Source organism: Phycodurus eques, chromosome 5 (assembly GCF_024500275.1).
Source record: "Phycodurus eques isolate BA_2022a chromosome 5, UOR_Pequ_1.1, whole genome shotgun sequence".
In the NCBI taxonomy this organism is placed as follows: Eukaryota; Metazoa; Chordata; class Actinopteri; order Syngnathiformes; family Syngnathidae; genus Phycodurus; species Phycodurus eques.
Window position 1 is genome coordinate 10,270,789 of NC_084529.1, and position 26,264 is coordinate 10,297,052.

General features: G+C 39.2%; 1 protein-coding gene across 2 annotated transcripts in view; it reads right to left on the reverse strand.

The window, feature by feature from the left end:
* Nucleotides 1-773: 773 nt before the first annotated feature.
* gnao1a (guanine nucleotide binding protein (G protein), alpha activating activity polypeptide O, a) overlaps nucleotides 774-26,264 on the reverse strand; it is a 157,325-nt gene continuing 131,834 nt past the window's right edge. Inside the window, exons 5-8 of one of the 2 annotated variants that reach the window (XM_061677457.1) lie at nucleotides 22,720-22,848; nucleotides 18,469-18,598; nucleotides 6,158-6,311; nucleotides 774-4,232 (exon numbers count right to left, since the gene is read on the reverse strand). In XM_061677457.1, coding sequence (XP_061533441.1) covers nucleotides 4,045-4,232; nucleotides 6,158-6,311; nucleotides 18,469-18,598; nucleotides 22,720-22,848 — 601 coding nt within the window. In that variant the 3' untranslated portion in view covers nucleotides 774-4,044. Of the gene's footprint in view, nucleotides 4,233-6,157; nucleotides 6,312-6,514; nucleotides 9,854-12,443; nucleotides 12,499-18,468; nucleotides 18,599-22,719; nucleotides 22,849-26,264 lie in introns of those variants that run through there. The other variant, XM_061677458.1, reaches the window with a different exon arrangement.

Consider the following 26,264-nt stretch of genomic DNA (forward strand, 5'->3'; position numbering starts at 1 on the left):
AAAATGAGTAATTTTTTACTTTGTCATAAATGAGCTCCTTCTTGTCAGTGGATGAATTTAGTGTGAAACAATTTGAGTCATGATCTCAACCCCATCAGATACCTTTGGAACTGTTACCGCTGCAAAGGGGGTCCCAACTCAATTTTAGTCCCTGTATATACAATACATGGCCAGGTGTCCCAATACTTGTGTGCATAGAGAGTAACTTACTACGAGTTAACAACAGTGAAACATGGAAGCAGTTTCATACAGAAACGACAAATCATCTGTTTTGTTTTTGTGGTCATGAAAACAGTGGCTTTTAATGTAAACACTACATTCGATTGTTTTTTCCATCACGGACATCCCACATGAAATAACAACCATTCACTAAAGAAGGAGGGAGAGAGAGAAAAAGCTGCATTGAAAAAAAACCATTCACTGATTTGAGAACAGAATGTTAAAAAAAAATGAAGCTATCAAGACAGAAGGCAACAGAATGCCAAAAAACATATATATTATGTCTTTAAACACTTTTGCTTTCTCTTAAAAACTTGAAATCAAGAGGACAAGAGAGGGCTACATAGATATTTTGATAGATTGGTGAGGGCTAACATATAGGCATGGCAAGATAATAAATTTTTATATTTACGTATCGTGTGTGTGTGTGATGTGAGAACTGTGCTTTTCATTGTAGACCTGAAAGGTGTGTGCCAAACTAATTAGCCACAGAGGGGGGGAAATGTTTTATACATAATCACTAACAAGCAGATGCAGCAAGAAATGCGCTCCCACCCAAGTAACTGTTTTATTTGTCTGAAATAATAAAAAATAGATATTGTTATAATATAATTGAATCATTTTGAGTCCGGCTAAAGTGATAATGCAGGGAAACAGGCAAAACAGTAACAAGAGAGAGGGAGGTGGGGCACATTTCAAAGCATTACAACACATTGTCCTTTGGGAACACTGCGGCTCCAAATCAGCTTGCTGTCTATCTGGAAACAATTGCAAAACATAGTTTATTTTACAAAAGGGATATAACTAGAGGAAAAAAACGTTCTGTAGCTACAAAGCACAGGAAATATTGTAGAATTTTACAGGATCCTCGTGATGGGTATGTAATACCCATGTTAATTTCTGTGATTCCATTATTGTCCAAGGTGTGATTTTCAAAATGTTGATTTTTTTTTTTTTTTTTTTTTTAAAACAGTTTTACATTGATGTTACTACAAGAATTCCAAAATCTATGCTTGTATCGTTCCAACAGCGTCAAACAGAACCATTCAATTTTCAAAACCTTAATTGTCATACTTGATTAAACAGTAGTTGGATGCATTCAAGAAGAAACCATCTCTCTCCTTCTCAGGACATAGGATCGATCGCAACTAGAGTGTTGTGGTTGTCTTAGAAAACATTTGCCTCTCATCCAAACAGGCTATAATCAGTTCATGCGCATTGGGTAGATAAGACAGCTTTAGCCTGAGTATTGGTGTGGAAACACAACTATTTATCACTCTCGTTAATATTCCATTTGGTTGTAACAATGGTGGTCGAGGCAACTGAAAGTAGACACCTGTGGCCACTTTTGGCTCTCAAGTGGCGTGACCACCAAACATCTTCAAAGCCTTTTGAGACTCTTTTGTAATTAAGGGCTGTACAAATAAACTTAACTTGATTTCTAACACAACCAAAGCAGTCAAGTTGCTATCGATTCAATGCCTGGAATGAGAATATTCACAACTATCTCTCTCCTTTCAATTACGGCTCTCATCTTGCCATTTGATTGATTGATTGATTGATTTATTTTTTTTAAAGTGCTTTTATTTGTTTTTCCATTTTTATGACTTTTTAAAAAAATACCAACAATATCTAGGTGGATCTTTTTTCTTCTTCTTCCGGTTTTGGAGTAACTGGTCACTTTATACAACGGTTTCAGTAATGTCATGCTATCCTTGTCAAGGGCTTTGACAGGAGGATGGAGGGAGCGAGGGCTTTTGACCCCTTATGACAATCTCACCCCCTGCCCCACCTCCAACAATAGCCGGATGCGAGGGTGCCATGCATGGATGGCGCTGAGAGACGTAAAGGCATGACGGTTTATACTGTAAATGTAGAGAAACAGAGGCTCTGATATATACTGTAAAAGTATGTCTGAGACAGGATGTGATCATCAATAAATAAGTTAATAAATTAATCAACAGTTTTCAAACCAGGAGCGAACTTCCGCACACCGAGAATATTAGTAGAGGTTATAATAGTGAGAAAGGTAGTTATAACGTGTACTCACTTCTAAAGGCATTGCTATCTACAGTACAGTACCGCCATGTGTCACCATTGGCTGTCAGGCGAAAGCCAGCTAAAGAAAGAGAACGCCTCACTTCCTGTCTATGTCAGGACTCTTTGTGGAACAGTAAAGTCATACAATTTGAAAAGGAAATGTGCAATTAAGGGCTCCAAAGTGTCTCTGATAATGTAAACAAAAGACAAATGTTAAATTAATCTGTGTTTGACAGTTTCAGCAGGTCTTGAGTGTTTTTCAAAGGTTTTGATTGGCCGACCTGTTCAATATTCTTTAAGTGATAGACATTTTCACATATTTATTCAAAATTGTTCCTGCATAAACACTACTGTATCAAGAAACATAATAATATACAACATATGTGTCAGGTGAGACAAAATGTGAATACAAATCTGTGTACAGGCTGATGTAATAAATATAGACAAAATCAACAAAAATAAAACACAATTCATATCCAAGGTAATAAAAAAAGATATTTCGTTAGCAACAAAGACAACACTGGAAAGGAAAATTAGATTAGAACAGAGACTTTCATCAACTTTGTTCTCAAGTTTTCAAGGCTGCAGAGTTTTGTGTTTCCTTCTAAAACACATTTCGTTGTTTATTTGTTTGGCAGCAAGCCAGAGAGCATCAGGGGAGAAGCCACAGCAAGGGCCAAAATCTAAAAACATTACATATTATATATATATATATATATATATATATATATATATATATATATATATATATATATATATATATATATATGTGTGTGTGTGTGTGTGTGTGTGTGTATGCCTAGCATTTTATATATAATTATTCTCATTAATATTAATGTACCTAGTTGTATTACGGAAGCGTATTGCATTCACTTGGATAAAAAAAAAAACTCCTGTTTTTCTGAGTAATTGTTTTGAGGGTTTTGTTTTTCTGACTATTTTTTTCTGTTTTTCGGTCAAATTTTTTTTCCACCTGTTTTTTTTGACTATTTTCTTTTCTGTTTTTCGGACACATTTTTTCCACCTGTTTTTCTGACTATTTGTTTCTGTTTTTCGGACAAATTCTTTTTCCACCTGTTTTTTGACCATTTTCTTTCTGTTTTTCGGACTATTTTTTTCCACCTGTTTTTCTGACGATTTTTTTATTTTCATTATGTGACTTACCTTAATTGAAGCGGTAATGTAAACACGTATGGGCAGGTTGAAGGTGTGCGAGCAGTAATCCGCCATTAGTGAGTCCGCAAAGAGTCACTTGCAGTTCGCAGGTTCTCGCGTGATAACTCAGAAAAAAAATAGTCAGAAAAACAGGTGGAAAAAAATTTGTCCGAAAAACAGAAAAAAAATAGTCAGAAAAACAGGTGGAAAAAATGAGTCCGAAAAACAGAAAAAAAATAGTCAGAAAAACAGGTGGAAAAAAAATTTGTTCGAAAAACAGAAAAAAATAGTCAGAAAAACAGGTGGAAAAAAAATGTCCGAAAAACAGAAAAAAATAGTCAGAAAAACAGGTGGAAAAAAAATGTGTCCGAAAAACAGAAAAAAAGTCAGAAAAACAAAGCCCTCAAAAACATTACTCATAAAAACAGTTATTTATTTTTTTTTTTTTATCCAAGTGAATGCAATACGCTTCCGTATTGTATTTTTCTCTTTATAATTATTATTTTTTAAATAAACACCATCATTTCCACAGCAGTGTCAGAGGAATAGGGATGAGGAGGAGGACGAGGTGGAAGAGGACAGTTAGGAGAAAGGAAGGAGCGGGTGAGTGGGGATGTTACATGGGGGTGCTTAGTACAAGCCACATCCTCGGAGGTTGTTGGCGATGATGATATCGGTCACGGCATCAAACACAACCTGGATGTTCCCTGTATCTGTGGCGCAGGTCATGTGACAGTAGATTTCCTTATTTGGGGAGCGATTCTTGCTCTCAAACTGTGCTTGGATGTAAGCTGCTGCATCCTCATAGGTGTTTGGTCCTGGAGGAAGACAAGAAAAAAAAAGGGAAGACACATGTTGATCCTTAAATCTACAGTATGTCATTTTGGCCATCAAATGAAAGGGAGAGTTTGCAATTTTCCCCTAAAAAAAAAAATCACTTTTTGTCATATTTGTTGGTGTATATCTGACAGTTCGTTAAACTATCCCAGCATGGTCGAGGAAAGTCAACCAGTCGGCGACAGAAGGTGTGACCGACGACGGGTCAATCATTTGCAATGCACTCACGCTGACTTGTTTCCTCGGGCTTCAGGAGTTTTGGTGTAACTATCGTGGAATATCTACTGTATCTCTGGTTAGCAAGAAAAGTTAAAAAGAAGGAATTGGGCAGATCCCGCGACAAAACAAGGGTAAACATCGAGCTGTCTTTCGGAGTTGGAAGGGCTCCAGGCAGCTGAAAGGATTTAGAACCGACGGAGAGTAAGCAACATTTCTGTTTGACAGGTAAGCTTATCAGCACTTAGATTTTTAATTGACTGTACATTCCAAAATATAAAACTTCAAATTGATAACATTACGGACCCTATTTTCGTGACTGGTGTAACGGAGCAAATGTGTGCCATTTGTGGGTTAGACCGGTGTTGGTAATTTCATAGTTCAGCACAGCCTGGCGGATCCAAGAGTGGGCGGCAGTGTGGCTGTGTCTACAACCGACTTCATTCGCCGCCATTCAAGTCGGGCTCCTCATTCCCTTTAAATGTGGCACAATTAACTGACCGTCTTGACTGAGACATCATTGTGCGGAAGAGGACGATCCGTAATCGTAGCGATCCGTGCGTGAGTGGAGCACACCCCCCCCCCCCCCACTTTGAATGACAACAGCATTTTTGGAGTCTAACTATACAAACATTTGCAAATGGGCAAAAAGAAAAAGAAAAAAGAAAGATGCTAAAACAGCCATCTGTATGAACAGAGAATGTCAGCACACGCATTAAGCATTCGATCCAGTACATATCAGTTAAAACAATGACTGCACATCGAGCTCTTGTTGCATTTGTGCTTAGAATGCTTCTCCAGCAATGTGCACTATTATGTGTACTTTCTACATCACTAATGTGTCTAGTGGAGTCACATTACCTATCAAAGACTTAATTCATATTTCACATACAGCCCGCAAGAGTATTTTAAGGGAAGAAAACCAGTTGGTGTGGTCAGATGGGCTAGTTACCTTGTGAATAAATATACAGTAGTATGTATCTATCTATCTATCTATCTATCTATCTATCTATCTATCTATCTATCTATCTATCTATCTATCTATCTATCTATCTATCTATCTATCTATCTATCTATCTATCTTATTAAAGTATTGACCAAGTCTGTTTGGTTTTCTCAGTATAAAAAGCTGATACATGTCACATTCTCACGACTTTGCTCACTTAATTATGTAAAAATGTCGGGCTCCGTAGGCAAGAAGGTGCAGTGATTTAGATGTGTGTGTATATATATTTCTAAGAATAAATATTTCGCATGTTTAAGTAAACAGCATCAAATGAAGAATACATGCACTTTAAAATATAAGAGGAAGTTTTGACATCTAGGGTTTAATTCCCCTTTAAGTAAAAGTAAACAAGTAATGACTCATAATTGTACTTAAGTACAAAAGTAAAAAGTACAAATTTGTTTTTTTTTACCTACATCCCTGTTGATATCTTGGCACAACAAAAAAATATAAATTTTTCACAAAGCGCTAACTAATGTTTTCTCATGCTTTTATAGCATCAAAACAACTTTTCCATAGTTCTCTAACACAATGAACGGACTAACAAAAATGCAAAATAGCTAAACACACTTTACCTATTTTTTTGTTTTTAATTAGATTGATAATGAGATTTTGTGCATGTTAAGGTTGGTTGTTACTAATATGTTTTGATCGCACCCATCACCATGCATTTGTGACTGTTACCTGTGTACTCAGGGAAACAGATGCTGAGCGCCGACTTCTTTATCTTTTCTGCAAACAAATCTTTCTTGTTGAGGAAGAGGATGATGGAGGTGTCGATGAAGAATTTGTTGTTGCAGATTGAGTCAAAGAGCATCAAAGACTCATGCATGCGATTCTGTGCAAGGAGAGAGGTAAGGCATGAGAATGTTGTTTTTTTTTTACAAAGAAAATAAAACTTGTCAATTTTTCCAAAGCAAAAAAAAAACAAAAAACAGCTGCAATGTTAGTTTAACATGGGAGTACCTTGAAGAAATTCTTTCTGCAATTGTAAATTTTTTTAGCCAAAAATAATATTCACACATATCAAGTGATTCAAAAAGTCGTGCTTTATTATTATTTCAATACATTTCCAATACAATGTCAACAAATGACATCACAAGTGATGGAAATACAGTGATCCAAATGTTTCTAAATATCTTTACAATAGAGCTACTACATTCTACGTTAATAACGCTTCTTCATAAAATGAAACACTCATATACCCAAATTTGTTGCAGAGATGTAAGTGAGCAGAAAGGTTTTATGAGAGCAACACCAAGCGGAAGGATGACTACTAGCAAACACTTAACCCGCTAAAGTGGACTTTGTCCTGAAGGGCTGCTTTGAACAATTGTGAGGAACTAAGAAGCAAGATCCCAAGCAAAAAAATAAATAAAAATCTATCCCACCCATCCATCCATATTCAAATATCCATGTTAACTGGGAAGGCTGGCAGTGAATGTGTTAAAGTGGAATGGGCAGTCATTTTTGTTTGTACTTCTCAGTGGGAAGTTCCTACTGGGAGCCCTTTCTAAATTTGTATATGTATGTGAAACACTAAACTAAGGGTTTAAACAAACAAAAGCTCTAAAAATGGTTAGGTTAAGATTTGTTAAATAAAAATATGTGAAATTTTCTGAGAATTCAGTGTTGTGTCAAGATTTTGGCATTTTGAAGAAAATGGGAAATTCTAACTTTTTAAAATTTTTCTGAAGTTAAGCACTTTACTGTATTTGAAGATGTATAACTTTCTCTTTTTATTTACTTGCTCTTATTGTGAAATGCAGCCCTACTTTTATTCAGTAATTGAGAGAACATTACACAGTTGTGCTAATGTTTAACTATCAGGGCAGAATTTGTAAGATGTGTACAATTATTATCCTCTAATATTATTATATCAGTGACATATAAAAACTACAATACTATCATTTATTGTCAAAGTTTTGGGGAAAATATACTGCTCTAAAGAATTTGCTATCGTGGCAGGCCTGAACACATAATATATTGAGAGAGAGCCAGAGCAATGGATAACACAAAAATATTGTAAAAACCGTATAAAAGATAGAATAACAACAGTAATAAAACTCTGCAATATACAGTAGCAGGACCGCAAAGTGTGAACCGTGATATAGCGGAGGATTACTGTATCTGTATTCCGTGATGATAAGTTGCATTGACTCATTGTTCAAGGGCTGGGACTCATTGTTTCCATAACATGTGCATCCCGAGACACAGTCTCAAGTGTAAAATGATCTATGTTATAGACAGTACAAATACATTGACAGTAGTTTTTAGAATTATTTACAATGGTGACATTGTTTTGCCGTGGTTTTGTTTCATCATCTTAAAACACAGTTTAACCCTGGGAAGGATTACAGTAATTCTATTTCAATTACAGTATTTTCCAAAGAAAATTTTATTTCTAAATCTGATCACATTCCAGAGTTGACTGTTTTCAACCTATGAGGGTCCTCTGAAGCCCATTACCCACCTCTAAGCAACATGTTATCTCACATAAGTTACAGACATATACTCTATTAAATATTGAGTTAAGGTCTTTAAAAACATAAACTGCTATACTGTGACAATAAAGCGAATTTGTGCAATATTTCTCCTAAAAATATACTGTATCTAATTGTATGTATCTATTAAATGTATTATCTATTTACTATGTCATGGAAGTATCAGTAGAGAAGAAACAGACATACATAAAGTAAGCTGCATGACGAAGTTAAACCAACGGGTTGCGTCCCAATGAAAAATAAAAATGTAGGAAAGACAATATCACTGACTCATCTATAGCGATTTAGCTTCTTAGGCATTTATAACATTGGTAGGGAAAATAAGTGCTGTGTAGCTAAACAAAATGAACCACAGCACAAACACTGGACCCAACACTTGACTGCATAATAACAACAGCTGCAAATACAAGATGAGGAGAAGCTGCATGCTCACACAAACAAATTGCATTTCCTGGTCACGTTCTATTCAATGCCAGCGCTCATGTTTTACACCCTTATTTACAAGGGCTGTAGGGTCATCTGGCTTTTGCATTGTGTATGAAATTAACTAATTAATATCTTGAATTATTATTATTATTATTTTATCAGTCATGGTGACATTTTGAAACCCTATAAAAGCTTTGGTCATGGTTTTGTGTGTCGACAGCCAGTGTATGTGGAAAAGGTGGACAAGGGACAAGTGCCTTCTGGGTAATTAATTCACTGATACTGGCTCTACCGCTGCACTCATGGGCTCATGGTGTCTGTCACGCAACACTTTCATGCTTCACAAGCACGCAAATGCACACACTTGGCCTTTCCTATACAATCTACACACAGTCAGAACTCAGACCACAAACACATGCACAAAGCAGGTTGATCAACATCCTGAGGCAGCTCAGTGTCTCTAATTAGGACACACCATATATGGAAGTGGAAGACGTCATCTACCTGGTTTTTAAAATAGGAATTTGGATCCAAGCAGACAGGCCTTTTTTTTTTTAGCTAGAAGGCTAATTTATTTTCTATGATACTTTTAATGCTATAGATAAAAGGAGATTAAAGATAATAAACAATTTTCTAGGTGTTGCCTGCAGATAATGCAAATCTTTCAGTAGGTTGGGGACAAAACACCAGCAGCAGACCGCTAACATAATTGTGGAAACAAGAGTCCCAGTTTACAATATAACCGTACAAACGCAATCCAAGTTAGCACAGCTCAAGTTTGACTTATTAGGGTGCAGTTGCGGATAATATGGAAAAAAGACGGAGCAGCACACAATATGCTAGAAGAAGCCCCCAGGGGCTCTATAAAGTGAATTGCTCCACTGAAGCACTATCTGAGAAGTGTCAGCTTGACTCAGCACACTACCTCTCAGGCTTTAGTCTTAACTGGTTTTATGGAGGACCATGCAAAAAGATGATGGCTACCATTAGTATAATGAGCAACAATAAAGTATACAGTATACTGTCAGTGTACAGTGTACAATATACTATTCAGTGCAAAAATATAGAGATGATAACAAAAAGCTGGAGAATAAATGTTGAATAGTGTATGTCCACCCCTCCATATTACTGAGCTTGTTAAACAATGAAACCACTCTCACTCACATTCACACCTAAGAACAAATTAATAACATACAGTACATGTGTTTGGATTGAACCCAGAACCAGCCTGCTATGAGTTGACCTTGAGGTCACGACAACATCAGGCTAGGCCAGAGTTAGGCAATTAGGCTATTGGCTATGATGATGTCAGTGGCAGCGTTAAAGACTATCAGCATGTTGTTGGCGTCTGTTGCGCAGGTCACATGGGAGTAAACCTTATTTGAAGACTTGTTCTTGCTGTTGAACTGAGCTGTAATGAAGAAGATTCCTTCCATGTATGTGTCTGCACCTATGGAGACAAATAGATGACCGACGTGACATTATGACATGACATGACACATACGGTAAGTATACTTGGTCCCTTAAAAAGTGCTGGAGGAATATAAATAATTATTACTCCTACGGTGGTGCCTAGAGATACAAGTTTCATTCATTCGGTGACCACGCTCGTGACTCAAAACATCCATCCATCCATTTTCCATACCACTTATCCTCACTAGGGTCGCCGGCGTATTGAAGACTATCTCAGCTGTCTCTGGACGAGAGGCATTCAAAACATTCATATCATAATCTCATACTTTATAAAAACATGCAGTGATGACATAATTAAATAGAGTTAAACATTTTTGTCACACTGCATGAATTAAATGCTGCTCCTTCTGGTATGCCACTCGGGGCAGTATAAAACAGACAGATGGCGATAATGTTCATTGAGACATTATTAATCCCGGTGAAATAAACACACCCCGCTGCGCCGCCTAGAAATCAGTGGGACTGATAATAATGTCTAGCTCCTGTCTGAGCTCCTCAGTACAGCGGTAATATCAGTCATTCTACACGGAGGATAAAGAGTATATGACTGTGAGTACTGTTATATTGCCTGCCTAAATGTTGTTGCTGAACCATTTATGTTCTATCCGTTACTTAAAGGGTTAATGCACCGCAACATAAACACTAATTAGCTTTAGCATTAAGCTAGCGGAGCCTTTCTTCAGGCAGTTATTTGGCTCCACAAGGTGTTATTTTCTTTGTTTAGTTTGACAGTACACTTCAACTGGGAATGGCATTAAACAGCTTGAAGTCTATTTTTTGATGAATTGTTCACTAAACAGCTGCTTATTATTAAGTGTGTTGAGTTGAGTATCTCAAGTCTGAGCCTGCAAGTCAATGCAAAAAAAAAAAAAGAAATCGGTTGAACGACGGCTCACATCACAAAAAATTAAGAAACCGAGTCACTCAGATCTCAAGGCACCGCTGTATAGTTTCATGGCTTTTTAAGGCTTTTCTTTCGATTTGAAGCCTTCTATTTTAAAAAAACCAAAAACAATTTAAATCAGTGAGCCACCAGCACGCCCGCGACCCTAGTGAGGATAAGCGGTACGGAAGATGAATGAATGAATGAATGAGTGAACCACCCCAAATTATATCAGCATTATTTGCTGAAAAACCTGCTCTTTCTTGGAGCATATGCTACTGGTTACATTCTAAAAGTATACTTTTCTAATCCCAGCACCAAACACAGAAGGACAGGGTGAATTCTAAAATTAGACCTCATGTACATGTTACTTTTGACACCACAGTCTTGGACTACTGCAAACGAACAAGGTAGCAACTCTAATTTGCAGTGCGTATTGATTCATTTCACACATCCACTGCACGCCCCGTGCTTCACATCTATAATCGACTGTGACACTTAATGTGGCAAGCACTAGATTTGCAGCTTTTCACTGATTAAAATGCTGTTAGATGGAGTCAGATGGTGGTGAGTAGAGTCATCTTTGGGCCAAGTGTCACTAACATATCTGGCTCTCAGTCATTGGCAGAACTGTGGCTTGTCTGTCTGGTTCAGTTGCAACACCATCGGAACAAGCACAGAGTACCCTCTATGCCAAAAGATGAAGAAAGGAAGCGGGGAATGATTAGAATTTTAATTTTGTCTTTCTCACAGTCATGCTGTTCTGATCTCTCTCAACACTTTATTCCCACAATCTTGCTTTCTTTATTTGTTTCTGATGTTTTCTCATTTACACACTCTTGTCTTTCTCACTTTGTTGTTTTCCCTATTGTCTTCTCTCAGATTGCATCTCTTCAAAATGAGCCTGTCATTTGCTCTCTATTCGCATATTGACATGTTTATACTAGAACATAACACCTTGTTATGGATGTTATGTACAGTACATAGTCATTGATGGTGCTGTTTCTGTCGTGTTTTTATGTGTAATTATAGTTTAAATACAATATACAGTATACAGGTATATTTTAAAAATCAATGAATAATATTGGGGCGGCATGGTGACCGACTGGTTAGAGCGTCTGCCTCACAGTTCTGAGGTCCGGGGTTCAATCCCCAGCCCGCCTGTGTGGAGTTTGCATGTTCTCCCCGTGCCTGCATGGGTTTTCTCCGGGCACTCCGGTTTCCTCCCACTTCCCAAAAACATGCATGCTAGGTTAATTAACAACTCTGAATTGCCCGTAGGAGTGAATGTGAGTGCGAATGGTTGTTTGTTAATGTGTGCCCTGTGATTGGCTGGCAACCAGTTCCGGGTGCACCCCGCCTCCTGCCCGATGATAGCTGGGATAGGCTCCAGCACGCCCGCGACCCTGGTGAGGAGAAGCGGCTCAGAAAATGGATTGATGGATGGAGGAATAATATTGGGTCTCAGAGCAGAACGTTCGCCACAAACTGAACTAAATGTTGACTTGATGACACTTTGGACAATCCCTAATTTTCATTGAATAGATTAAGGAATTAATCATACTGATAAGACATTGTGATTCAAGTGTCTCATTCAAAGTGGGAAACAAACGTAAAGCTAAAAATGACGTGAAGTTAAGGGCTCCTTAAAAGTCAATAGTTTTGATGTCATATTGGTACATACCGGTATATTCAAGGAAGTAGTTAGACAGTAGATCTCCTGATCTTGCGCTTTCTTTCTGAAAAAAAAAGGATGATGGAAGTCTCCTTAAACCAGTTGCTGTTAGTGATGGAATCAAACATCTTCAGAAACTCGTGCATGCGATTCTGCAGAAGAGACATTAAGCACTGTTGAAATGGTCTTTGACATGAACCTATGTAGTCAAACATTTTTGTAAATACAGAGCTAAAGAGTCATCCAGCAAATGACAATATAAGCATGCAGATTGAAGAAAAGATTAGGCAAACAAAGAGAAAAACGTTGTACATGAAATCATGTGATTACGTAATTAAAGTGTGATAATCAAAGCGTTTTATGAGAGTGAGCCACTGCCCAGTCAATTCTAGGACCTTATACATTAGCACTTATGGTAGGTACACCGTGTTTTTTGTTGTTGTTGACACCACATTTGAAAATGAGTTCAATGAAAACGCCCAATGTTTGATTAATTAGTTAAATACATGCTATGATAATAACATTGCATAGTTCTCAATCAAAAACATTGTTAGATTAACAAAGGGGAACAAACACTTGAAAATACAGACTAATAATAACTAATTATACATATAAAATTATACGTTTTATAAGTGCTTTTCATGCACTTCTAAGACATGAATCAGAAAGTGCATTTCATTGCCAGCATGAACGCAAAACATTAATTTATTTCCCATTTCAACACACTCCGTGGGTGAACAGTGATTAATGGGGCCCAATTAGATTTGGGAAAAAATACATCTCAGGTATATCATAGTATTTGAGCAGTAACAATGGCAAATGTGGGCAGCTTCACTACATCAAGATGTGGACAGGTTAAGGATAGAGAACAGAAAGCATGCAATAAACACACACAAACTCAAAGCAATCACGCTAAATTTCTCCGCGTGTCTGCAGGGCTCTTACCTGTTGGTGGGCGGAGCATCTGTGGAACATCTGACGGGTGATTGCTTAGACAGCACAGTCGAGGGCGAGAGTGACAGGTGAAGTGGAAGGTACCAAAGGTGCTGCGAGGTGGAGCTTAAAGCAGGAAGCCAAAACGCAGGGGACACAATGTCGCCCCTCATGGGGACACACCCTCCCACACACACACACGTCACACATACAGTACATCTAATACTGAAAAGAGGAAGGAAACCAGCTTCCCTCAAAGCAGCTGTCCCATCGAAGGGCAGCAAGAGTGCCTGTGAACGTTTGTGGCTACTTGTCAAGGTGAGGAAATTGTCTTCAACAACAAGAAGGGAATAAAGAGGAGAAAATGTAAGCGTGTGTGTGTGTGTGTAAGTTGATAGCATAAACGCAACATCACACATTCAACAGAGACAAATACAATTGAAACCTCTTTTACAAAATGATATAAACGGCAAATGTATAAAAAAAAATTATCCTGTCATTCTATGGTGTACAGATTTATCTTTTGTTGAAACATTTTATTGAATAATTCCAACCAAATGCAATTATTAAAATATACTATTACCCCCTCAAATTCATATTTGCACTAGTAGACATACTGTACTGACTATAAATGTTACCTTCGAATGGGAAAAAGGAATACTTGATCTATTAAACTGAAGAAAAAGTATCTGAATACCAACTAAATGATGTGTATAGGGGTTATTATTGGCTTAGTTTGTAACTCTTTAATGTTGTGTGTGTAACAAAACAGAGGCTTTGGAATATTAAACATATCTGCTTGAGGGTTAAACTTTATTCAGTCAAACCTATAAATTATATGCATATACTGTATAGCAAATAATTTTTGACACATTCGTATGCACTGCCGCAATTGACCGTTTGGGCCGTGCTGGTGATTGTGGAGAAGTACCCCACCTCTTGCCAAACATCAGCTGGAGTAAGCGTCAGTTAACCACAACCTTCAGGAGGACAAACGGTATAGAAAATGAATGGACAGATTGTATGCACTAAACCAGAATTCTACAAATGTACTATCGTGGCTCTAGTTGATTGATTTACTTTTAAACACTATTCTTCACTACTCGGTTTTGACAGCTATGTATAAATGTCTCCGTTCAACAAAAAATCCCCAATCAAAAACAGTTGGCATTTCAATGATCCAACTCCAACAGAGTAGTATACATTTGCAACTTTGGGGAAGTGAACCAGTCTGATGTTTCATCCATAGGAGAAGAGGAACTCCATATAAATCCCATTTTGTATGTACCGTAATTTCTCGTGTATAATGCACACCCATGTATAATACGCACCCCCAAAGTTGATCACAAAATTCTGGAAAACCCTTCTATGTATAATGCATTTTTTCAATGCATAATTTTGCTTCTACCCATATGATCAAAACCTGATGTATTATCTGTATTTTGTTAGTTTTTTTCCCAAATAATAATTATTATAAAGCTAATCACTTTATTTGAACACAAAATCCTTTTTTTTTTTTTTTTATTTACTTGCTCTTATTTTGAAATTCACAGCCTGACTTTTATTTAGTAAATTAGAAAACACACAGTTGTGTTCATATGTTTGGGTTCAATTCTTTAAAGAAAACATGAAGGACCAGGTGAAATTTTAATTTCAATTGGATTCAAATTAAACGGTCAAGCATTTCAGAAAAGCATTACCATTAAACAAAACATAACCATACAGAAATTCATGATGGTTGTTGTTCAGTCATCAGTCATATTTTAAAAAAACATTTCACAAATTCTGCCAGGGTATGTAAACTTAAACAACTGTACATATATGGAGTCATACGTACCCCTGTCATATTGGAATGAAAGTGGAGGCTATACCTTTTTCATAACCACTAGGTGGCGGTGGTATTTTTGAATGAACGTGTACATTTTTTTTCATAACCACTAGATGGCAGCATACATTTATAAAATGTGAAAGTTTTTTTCCATTTGCCCCTATACCCATGTATAATGCGCACTATTGACTTTTGAAATTTTTTTGGGGAAAAAAATGTGCATTACACCTGAGAAATTACAGTACTTCAAAAAGAAAACAATAAAATGTGAAGAAAATGTGAAGAAAAGAAAACAATAAAATGTGTTGGTGTCTACATCTCAATATCTGTGACTTTACCACTAGTGGGGAGGTGTTGTGTTTATCCCACTGTGGCATATCTTTATTTATTTGTTTATTTTTTCAACTCGAGAAATACAGTGCATGTGATGGGTGTGTCTGGTTAATGAGTGATTGATGCCGAACATCCCATTTCCCCCCCTCATGCTGTAATTATACAGTAATTTCACTCGAATGTTTGTTCTTTAATTATTACACCTCATTGATTAGCACAATGTCTCATTATAGCAAGCAATGCCATTCATCAGTCTCACGGGAAACCACACGCTTAATTAAAACATTGTAGGTGTAGCACTGCAGACGGATCTGCTGACGTGTGTTTGCTGGGAATTGAAACAAATGGTTCCTGTGTAGTTGTTTGCCATTGCAGGACAATTTGAGTCAAGAAGTGAGCACGTGATCTATGTTGGAGGAGGGTGGGGGCATTTGGGGATACTGTGGCAGATCACTAAAACACTTTCTTCTAGCAAACACGATCAGAGTTGTGTTAAAAATAGCACGGTGGTTGACATCTGCACTGATTGTTATTGTCTACATCAAACCTATGACAGACTCACACAAGAGGATGCTATGCGGTGCTCCCAACTCACAAGGAGGCATTAAGACATCTGCGTAAATAGAGCAGCCACTGAGCACTAATTCTCAGAGGATACACTTTAGGACTATAAATATCAACCAGCATGCATCATATTCAAATTAGCGTCTTTGTTTCAGGTCACATGACTTGAGCTTTTCCAGCACACCAGGTTGTCTTCAGCCCCACATTTACCAGAACCTAGTAATAGGTAAATAGTTACATACTACGGCATAAGGAGACCATGGCATCACTTAGGCCTTCCATAACCTCACACTGCCAGAATGTGATTAATGATACTATTATTTTTTTGGTTGAATACAGAAAATAATGATTTCCATAGGTGATGTTAATATGTACAACTACAGTCAATATATTATGTTATTAAAACATTTTTTTCATAGCATTTGTCCTCAATAGGGTTGCGGGTAACTGGAGCCTATGCAATTAGACTTTGGTCAAGAGCTGGGTTGAACCTAAAATGCACCATAACCTTTACAGGTGAACTCAATTTGATCTTCTCTTGACTTTTGAATGCAGTTGTTCCTCTGTCAGTGTTTCAGTACGTTCCGCACAATTGAATGGCAAAATTCACAACCATGAATCGACTAATAAATGTACTGGTTCATTTACAATTTGCATTTAAACAGTCTTCTTTATCATGCTGTTGTCATTTTGATATCATGAGACCAAGTGGACACCTAACACTGATCAACAGGACCTCGCCATTGGGAGGCTTCAAACGGGATGTTCTCAGAGGGAAGTGGCAACTGAGCTGAAGGTGTCACACAGCATCGTCACCAGGTTGCAACAGAGATACCGAAAGAGTCACAGAAAAGCATACAACTGATTCTTTTGGATCAAATACCTGTTGTGATTTTTCCCTTTCAGCTCCATGTTAAAGAACAAGTTGTGCAGAAAGTACTCAAACATGGACACTCAATAGTTTGGACAAGGTCAAATTAAGTTCACCTCTAAAGGTTATCGTGCATTTTAGGTTCATCCTGACATTTCACCCAGAAGCCAAATAGCCCTAACTTTTTGGGAGTAGTGTATAGTATAGTATAGTAGTTAATTTGCTTCAGAAAAGCCACACAAACGAGGAGAATATGTCGCACCCACACACAGATATCCCAATGTAGATTTAAACTCTTATCTCACTGTGAGGCAGACATGCTAACCAGTACCCTATGGGCTGCCAAGTTATTCTAAATAATATACAAATATTGCAATATCTGTGATCCCCTGAAAATGGAGGGACTTAGAAATTGTCTGTAATCCCTAAATGGTAATACATTGTGGTAGTCATAATGCGATCAATACTTCTGGTCCTGATCTTCTTAGCTGCAATATTTTAGCTCCTCATGTAGAAAACAAAACAATAAAAAACCCTTTCAGTGTGACACTGTGATCTAAACACAGTAAACAATTTTTGAAAAGTGTTTTGTATAACAAACTAGTCAAGGTAATTTCAATGTGACCTTCACAGTAGTCTGAAAAAGTATCCATCTCATTAAAATGCACACAATGTTTTAGGAGCAAGAACTACCTTGGCAGACTAGATTAAAAAAAAAACAAAGAAACATTATAACACAGGACAGTCTAAAAGTCCATGTAATTTTGTTACTAAAAAGATTAACACAGATCATCATAGACATTTATTCCTTCTAAATAATGTATCTTGTGGTTGTGGGTCTTATAAATTTGTTATAGAAACTGAGTCACCATTAAAAGATTAATGATGGATTTATAATCCAGGTCTTAAAGCCAGATTCTGTCTATCCATCCATTTTCTACTGCTTGTACTGTTCAAGGTCACGGGGGAGCTGCAGCCTTTCCCAGCTGATTTGGGTGAGAGGCGGGGTACACCCTGGACTGCTCGCCAGTCAATCACAGGGCACATACGGCACAATTTGAACATTACGTGCCGGTTAGTGTGACTTGCCCTGACTTTCCCCCTGTGGGTTTCAAAGGCACATAACGCTAGTGGCAGATAAAAGGCATTAGTCGACTGGGCGCCGTCTGTGATTTGGGTGTTGTTTGGGTTGGTGTTGGCTGTACGCCGTTGATAGGTATACTGTTTTTCAATGACATCAACCTCAATGACTGGGTAGATCAGATCTGTTGGCTTACACTGCAGTTGGACTGTCAGATATCCCGTTTCCCCCCCCCACAAACTTGTGTGGTCTTATCTGTATCAAACATATGGTTTTCCATGTGTTTTTGGGCTTACACTGCCATGACATATACTTTATTTGAACTGAGGCACACGAGGAAAAAAACGGAACCGGGTGAGATGTAAATCCAGCGTATTTCACAGTAAACAGTGAGAGAGCGACAAAGGCGAGCATGTATCCTTACCGTGGTCTCATCCTCGTGCAACACCTGGTCGTATCCACTGAGTGCCACGCAAAAAATTATGGCAGTGACGTCCTCAAAACAATGGATCCACTTCTTCCTCTCTGACCTCTGGCCTCCGACATCAAACAGCCTGATGGATGGAAAGGAAATTTCCACGCTTACTGACAAGCCTTTAAAGCTTATTTAGGCTCAGTGAATCGTCAGGTTGTGAGTGCTTGTTTGTTTGTTTGTCTCTTTGTGCTCTTGTCTCCTGTCTGTTGACTGGTTTGCTACTTTAATTTTTACATTGAGAATTGAATGTGAAACGACTTCATATTAGCATTTTCTTGGTTCTATCAATAATGCAGCGCAATTGGAGGGGGAAACAATTTTTCCCGATTTAAGTGTCGCGACTTTCACGTGACGGACGAACATACCTTAACACCTCGGCAGAAGCAGACAAGCGCGAGTGAGAAATGATGATTAAATTCAGATTTTGCTCCTTAAAGTAGTAGCAGCTCACGATTTACTGAATGTTTGAGGTACTTGGAATAATAAGATGTACTGGGCTAGATTTATTCAAGTTTTGCAATTGCGGCTGAAAGAATAAGTTTTTTTTTTTTTTTTACCAAAACCCCCAACTGTGTCCTACTTGGACCTACTTAATGGAATTTTATTCCTGAGGTGAAAAAAGGGACAAGTCTACTTGAGATGAGGCGTTATTGTATGTTTTTTAACTAGACGAGGAAATCTCTGACAGTGATGCTGTCATTCTTGATGTTGTCATGGCCCAAGCAGTGGGTGCCGCATTTTTTTACTGCTTTATTTTCCACGTTCCGCAAGTAAACTGCACACCTTAATGTACAACATACCGGGGAAAGTAAGACTGCCTGCGTACAGGGGATGTCTGATTGAGACTTTAGGCTATTCTCTCCTTAAAACTACTCCTCCACCACTTATTGAACCATTTAGTATTGATTGTGTCTCTCAAGTTCCACTTTAGATAATTCACATTCCTGTATCACTTCTGAGTCTTCAACAGTAAAGTGATGTGGGCTGTATAAGGCAACACGTTACCTGAAGTCTAATTTGGGAAGAATCACTCACATCTATTTTTGTGCTTCAAGTACAGGAAATGAATCCCCGGTGAATGCAACCAGGTTGTATATTAGATGGATACAATGATCAGAAGGCTGGTGGATTACAGATCAGTACAGAAATACAGAGGCAGCTGTTCAGTGCCATAGTAAAACCAACTGGGCTCAAAATATTTAAGCATCTCAACAGAACACACTCAGGACAGCATTTACCTGTAATTGATTTTATTGCCTAAATATTAAAACATCAAGTCGTCTTCTAATTTAGCGTTTGGATCTAAGAATATAATCCATGTGATCTGTTTAAACAGAAAGTGCATTCATTTACACTTAGTGGCCACACCATTACGAACCGCTGCATCTAATGAGATCTAATACAAGAGTTGCATTAAAAAAATTTCTTTACACTGTCACAGAGGTATTGATTAAATAATGTGTTCTTAATTGTGTTTGTAAAACTTCAATTTGTCATACTGAGAGTTTTTTTTTAAGGTCTTACTGTTCGCAAAAGATCTAGTCTTGCTCATGTATAAAGCTTTGCAGTTTTGCTGCTATTCTAGACCTCCAGACAGAGTCAGATTCATCTATATTCCCGAAGTAGTTTAAAGGAATTTGTGTGGATCTCATTAGATCATGGAATATGTGCGGCTTCTGAGGGTACATCTGTGTACACACAAAGAAATATGTACAACCCCAATTCCAATGAAGTTGGGATGTTGTGTTAAACATAAATAAAAACAGAATACAATGATTTGCAAATCATGTTCAACCTATATTTAATTGAATACACTCAAAAGACAAGATATTTAATGTTCAAACTGATAAACTTTATTGTTTTTAGCAAATAATCATTAACTTAGAATTTTATGGCTGCAACACGTTCCAAAAAAGCTGGGACAGGTGGCAAAAAAGACTGAGAAAGTTGAGGAATGCTCATCAAACACCTGTTTGGAACGTCCCAGTGGTGAACAGGCTAATTAGGAACAGGTGGGTGCCATGATTGGGTATAAATGGAGCTTCCCTGAATTGCTCAGTCATTCACAAGCAAAGATGGGGCGAGGTTCACCTCATTGTGAACAAGTACGTGAGAAAATAGTTAGTTTAAAGTCAATGTTCCTCAACGTAAAATGTACAATTGCAAGGGATTTCATCATCTACGGTCCATAATATCATCAAAAGGTTCAGAGAATCTGGAGAAATCACTGCATGTAAGCGGCAAGGGCGAAAACCAACATTGAATGCCCGTGATCTTCGATCCCTCAGGCGGCACTGCATCAAAAACCTACATCAATGTGTAAAGGATATCACCACATGGGCTCAGGAACACTTCACAAAACCAATGTCAGTAAATACAGTTCGGCGCTACATCCGTAAGTGCAACTTGAAACTCTACTATGCAAAGCAAAAGCTATTTATCAACAACACCCAGAAACCCCGCTGGCTTCTCTGGGCCCGAGCTCGTCTAAGATGGACTGATGAAAAGCGGAAAAGGTTTTTGTGTTCCGACAAGTCCACATTTGAAATTGTTTCTGGAAATTGTGGACGTCGTGTCCTGCGGGCCAAAGAGGACAAGAACCATCCGGACTGTTATGGACGCAAAGTTCAAAAGCCAGCATCTGTGATGGTATGGGGCTGTTTTAGTGCGAATGGCATGGGTCACTAACACATCTGTGAAGTCACCATTAATGCTGAAAGGTACATACAGGTTTTGGAGAAACATATGCTGCCATCCAAGCAACATCTTTTTCATGGACGCCCCTGCTCATTTCAGCAAGACAATGCCAAACCACATTCTGCACGTGTTACAAAAGCGTGGCTTTGTAGTAAAAGATTGCGGGTACTAGACTGGCCTGCCTGCAGTCCAGACATGTCTCCCATTAAAAATGTGTGGCGCATTAAAAATACGACAACGGAGACCCCGGACTTTTGAACAGTTGAAGCTGTACATCAAGCAAGAATGGGAAAGAATTCCACCTACAAAGCTTCAACAATTAGTGTCCTCAGTTCCCAAACGTTTATTGAATGTTGTTAAAAGAAAAGGTGATGTAACACAGTGGTAAACATGACCCTGTTCCAGCTTTTTGGGAATGTGTTGCAGCCATAAAATTCTAAGTTAATTATTATTTGCTAAAAAAAGGGAAGTCTATCAGTTTGAACATTCAATATCTTGTCTGTCGTGTAATCAATTAAATATAGGTCGAACGAACATGATTTGCAAATCATGGTATACTGTTTTTATTTATGTATAACACAACGTCCCAACTTCATTGGAATTGGGGTTGTAAATTGAATTTTGAAACTAGAGCCGTCTGTCTTCATTCCCAGAGCTCCATGCTGTAATTCACTCAGATTTCTTTCAAATTATGAGTAATCATAATGTGAGATGGCAATTACAATAAAGGCAATTGAAGGCAGTACAGTAGAACCTTGATAAAACGGACCCCGATATAATGGCTGTCGGAGAAAAGAGACCATCGGGACTGAACAATGTGTCCAAAAATAGTTTCCATTTGTTACTTAAACTGTCGTTAACAAAGTCTGGCAGTTCCAGAATTGGCCGCTGTTGTTCACTGGCGCTTTGGCGCAATGCACGCAGAGAATGGGATTGACGTATTTCCGGGTCACAGATATACAAACAAAAATAGATACAATTCCAAAAGACGTTGCTCCTGTGCCTACGTGGCGGCCAAGTTGAATGTGGGGCAGTGACATGGCGGCCATGTCATGATGGATATACAGTATCTATTGTCTATTGTACATAGAGTCCGCAGCGCAGAGAGCGAGAGGAATGCAAACACAAGTCTCTGGAGTCTGGAGTATGCTATTTGTGGTAAATAACAGTTTTTTTGCCAAGCAAAGGAAGTTTTACCTCTGGCAACGGATTTGGAACTATTAAGCACACCAATTCCACGCGGCTCATGAAAGCGACTTGCCTATGATGAGTACTGTGCTTCAACAATGTCAACATGACCATCCACACCAGTGTGGTAAATTTGGATAAAATGTGAAACTTTTAAACATTTTCAAGCTTTTTTAAATATTTATTTACAATACCTATACCTATATATTAGTCCGTTCTATCGAGGTTCCACTGTATTACCAGTGTTGCGGAGAATATGTCATAAAGTCACTGTGTTTGTGCGTGCTGTGAGTAACCATTCACTTGTATTCATACCTGAAGTGGAGGTTTTTGAAGGTAAAGTGTGTCTCCACAATGCCCGTAGTCTTCACCCGGGTCCTCAAAATGTCCTGCTCTGTTGGCTGGTAGTCTGCAGCGCCAATCCGATCTAGGCTGTCTAGGTAGCTGTACAACAAAGAAGATACAAATTGTTAATTAGCAGTATTTTACATGGCAGTATTTATTTGCTTTCGTGCGTATTAAAATGAGAATCTAGTTATTTGTGAAGTTATTCACATCAACCAACCATCCAACCAACAACGAAAACAAAGCAAAACAATTTAACCAAGCCAGTGTGTCAGATCCATCCATGGGAAAACTACTGTCGTGATGAATACGTTTCAGCTGGCAACAATTATTCAACTGATATAAATTGGTTAACTAGAATAATCTCAACTAGAATGATGGAGCGCAAACCTCCATTACTTGGTGGTCTGATTAGTCAAGATTGAAGTGAGAAGAGTGGCGGCAAAAGTGATTCAGCCATGTCTTTGGTACAAGACTGGAGATTTGTAAATGCAAATTGTCATTGTAGACCAGTAAACTTCTTAACCTCTGCTGGTTGTATTTCAGAAATATTTGTCATTGCTCTGAGCTGACTGACTGGAAGCCTTGCGACCAGGACAGGGAAATATAGCCATATGCATCCATCTAGTGCGGGGGTCAGCAACCCACGGCTCTCGAGCCGCATGCGGCTCTTTGGCTCACTGGAGCCTTTTCAAAAATGTCTGAAAATGGGAAAGATAGGGGATAAAAATATATTTTTTGTTTTGATATGATTTTTGTAGGAGGACAAACATGACACAAACATTCTTAACGTTTTCCAGTGCTGTAAAAAAGTGAAAGATAGCTGAGGAGAACAGAGGATTCAACAGTTCTTGGACTGAAAAATTTGCTTTCATTGCCAACGCGGAAGGTATGCCTACATGTCTGCTTTGTAATGAGAAGCAGACATGCGGTACAGACAACGGACATCCATCCATTGTCTGTACCGCTTTATCCTCACAAGGGTCGCGGGCTGCTGGAGCCTATCCCAGTTATCTTCGAGCGAGAGGCGGGGTACATCCCGAACTGGTCGCCAGCCAATCACAGGGCACATATAAACAAACAACCATTCACGCACACATTCACACCTATGGGCAATTTAGTGTCTTCAATCAACCTACCACACATGTTTTTGGGATGTGGGAGGAAACTGAAGCGCCCGGAGAAAACCCACGCAGGCACGGGGAGAACATGCAAACTCCACACAGACGGGGCCGGGATTTCAACCCCGGTCCTTAGAACTGTGAGGCAGATGTGTTAACCTGTCGGCCACCGCTGAGAAGTTGTCGAATAACAAAAAGAGTAATATGGAAAGAAATTTCTAGGGAAGGCAAGCTACATTTGCAGCCTTGTACCCAGTTGGGAGTGAGAGAAAAAGTGTGATTGCATTACTTCTGGAGAAAAAGGAGCGCAAAGATAGATTTAAGAAGTGTATTGCATCTCCAAACTCCACTACAGCTGCTAGTTTTGTTGCAACCCGGGAGATAATAAAGCATGGAAAACCGTTCACAGATGGTGACTACATGAAGGATTAATTCATTAAAATTTCAGAGCACTTATTTTCAGACTTCAAAAACAAAACTGAGATAATATAGAAAAGCAAAGTCTCCGCAAAGACAGTGAAGGAAAGGGCCATTAAAATGGCAGGCAACATCACGAATCACCAAATCAAGGACATTAATTCAGCTCCAGTGTATTCAATTGCCTGTGATGAGTCGTGTGATGTGCACGATATTGAACAGGTATGTGAACTCTGATGGGCTGCAAGAAGAAATTATCGAATTAATACCACTGAAAGGCCAAACACGGGGTGAGGACATATGTGCAGCTGTGCTGAGGTGTTAAAATGACCATGGAATAAACACCAACCACTTGATTGCAGAAGCTACAGATGGGGCACCCAGTATGAGAGCATCACAAAAGGGGTTTGTGACTTTACAACAGAAAGCGTTGGATCGTAATCTGCTTGCATTTCACTGCATCTTTCACCAAGAAGCACTGTGTGCACAAACATTCCCACCAGAGTGTATGGAGGTTTTGAACCTTGTCATCCAGATGGTGAACAATATAACTGCAAAAGCATTAAACCACCATCAGTTCCGTGCATTGCTAGATGAAGTTGACAGCAAATATTCCGATCTCCTGCTACACAACAAAGTCAGATGGCTGTCCAGGGGTGAGGTTTTGTTTCACTTTGTTGCTTGTTTAGAACACGTGAAAACATTCCTCCATCCATCCATCCATTATCTACCGCTTATCCGAGGTCGGGTCACAGGGTCCAGACTTCCCTTTCCCCAGCCACTTCATCCAGCTCTTCCGGGGGGATCCTGAGGTGTTCACAGGCCAGCCGAGAGACGTAGTCTCCCCAGCGTGTTCTGGGTCGTCCCCGGGTCTCCTTCCGTTGGGACCTCACCAGGGAGGCGTCCGGGAGGCATCCGAATCAGATGCCCTAGCCACCTCATCTGGCTCCTCTCAATGTGGAGGAGCAGCGGCTCTCCTCTGAGATCCTCCCGGATGACCGAGGTTCTCACCCTATCTCTAAGGGAGAGATCGGACACCCTGCGGAGGAAACTCATTTCGGCCGATTGTATCCGGGATCTTGTTCTTTCGGTCACAACCCACAGCTCATGACCATAGGTGAGGTTAGGCTTAGCTCCTTCTTCACCACAACGGACCGATACAAAGTCTGCATCACTGCAGACGCTTCACCGATCTGGCTGTGGATCTCCCGTTCCATTCTTCCCTCACTCATGAACGAGAGCTCAAGATACTAGAACTTCTCGACTTGGGGCAGGATCTCATCCCCGACCTGGGGAGGGCACGCCACCCTTTTCCGACTGAGGACCATGGTCTCAGATTTGGAGGTGCTAATTTTCATCCCAGCCGCTTCACACTCGGCTGCGAACCGCTCCAGTGAGAATTGGAGATCACGGCTTGATGAAGCCAACAGAAACACATCATCTGCAAAAAGCAGAGATGCAATACTGAAGCCACCAAACCAGACCCCCTCTACGCCTCGGCTGCGCCTAGAAATTCTGTCCATAAAAGTTATGAACAGAATCGTTGACAAAGGACACCCTCGGCGGAGTCCAGCATTCACCGAAAACGAGTCCGACTTACTGCCGGCAATGCGGACCAAACTCTGACACCGGCCGTACAGGGACCGAACAGCCCATATCAGGGGGTTCTTTACGCCATACTCCTAAAGAACCCCCCACAGGACTCCCCGAGGGAGACGGTCGAAAGCCTTCTCCAAGTCCACAAAACACATGCACCCTTGAGGACCCTGCCGAGGGTGTAAAGCTGGTCCACTGTTCCACAGCCAGGACAAAAACCACACTGCTCCTCCTGAATCTGAGATTCGACTTCCCGACGGACCCTCCTCTCCAGCACCCCTAAATAGACCTTACCAGGGAGGCTGAGGAGTATGATCCCCTTTAGTTGTAACACACCCTCCGGTCCCCTTTCTTAAAAAGGGGGACCACCACCCCAGACTT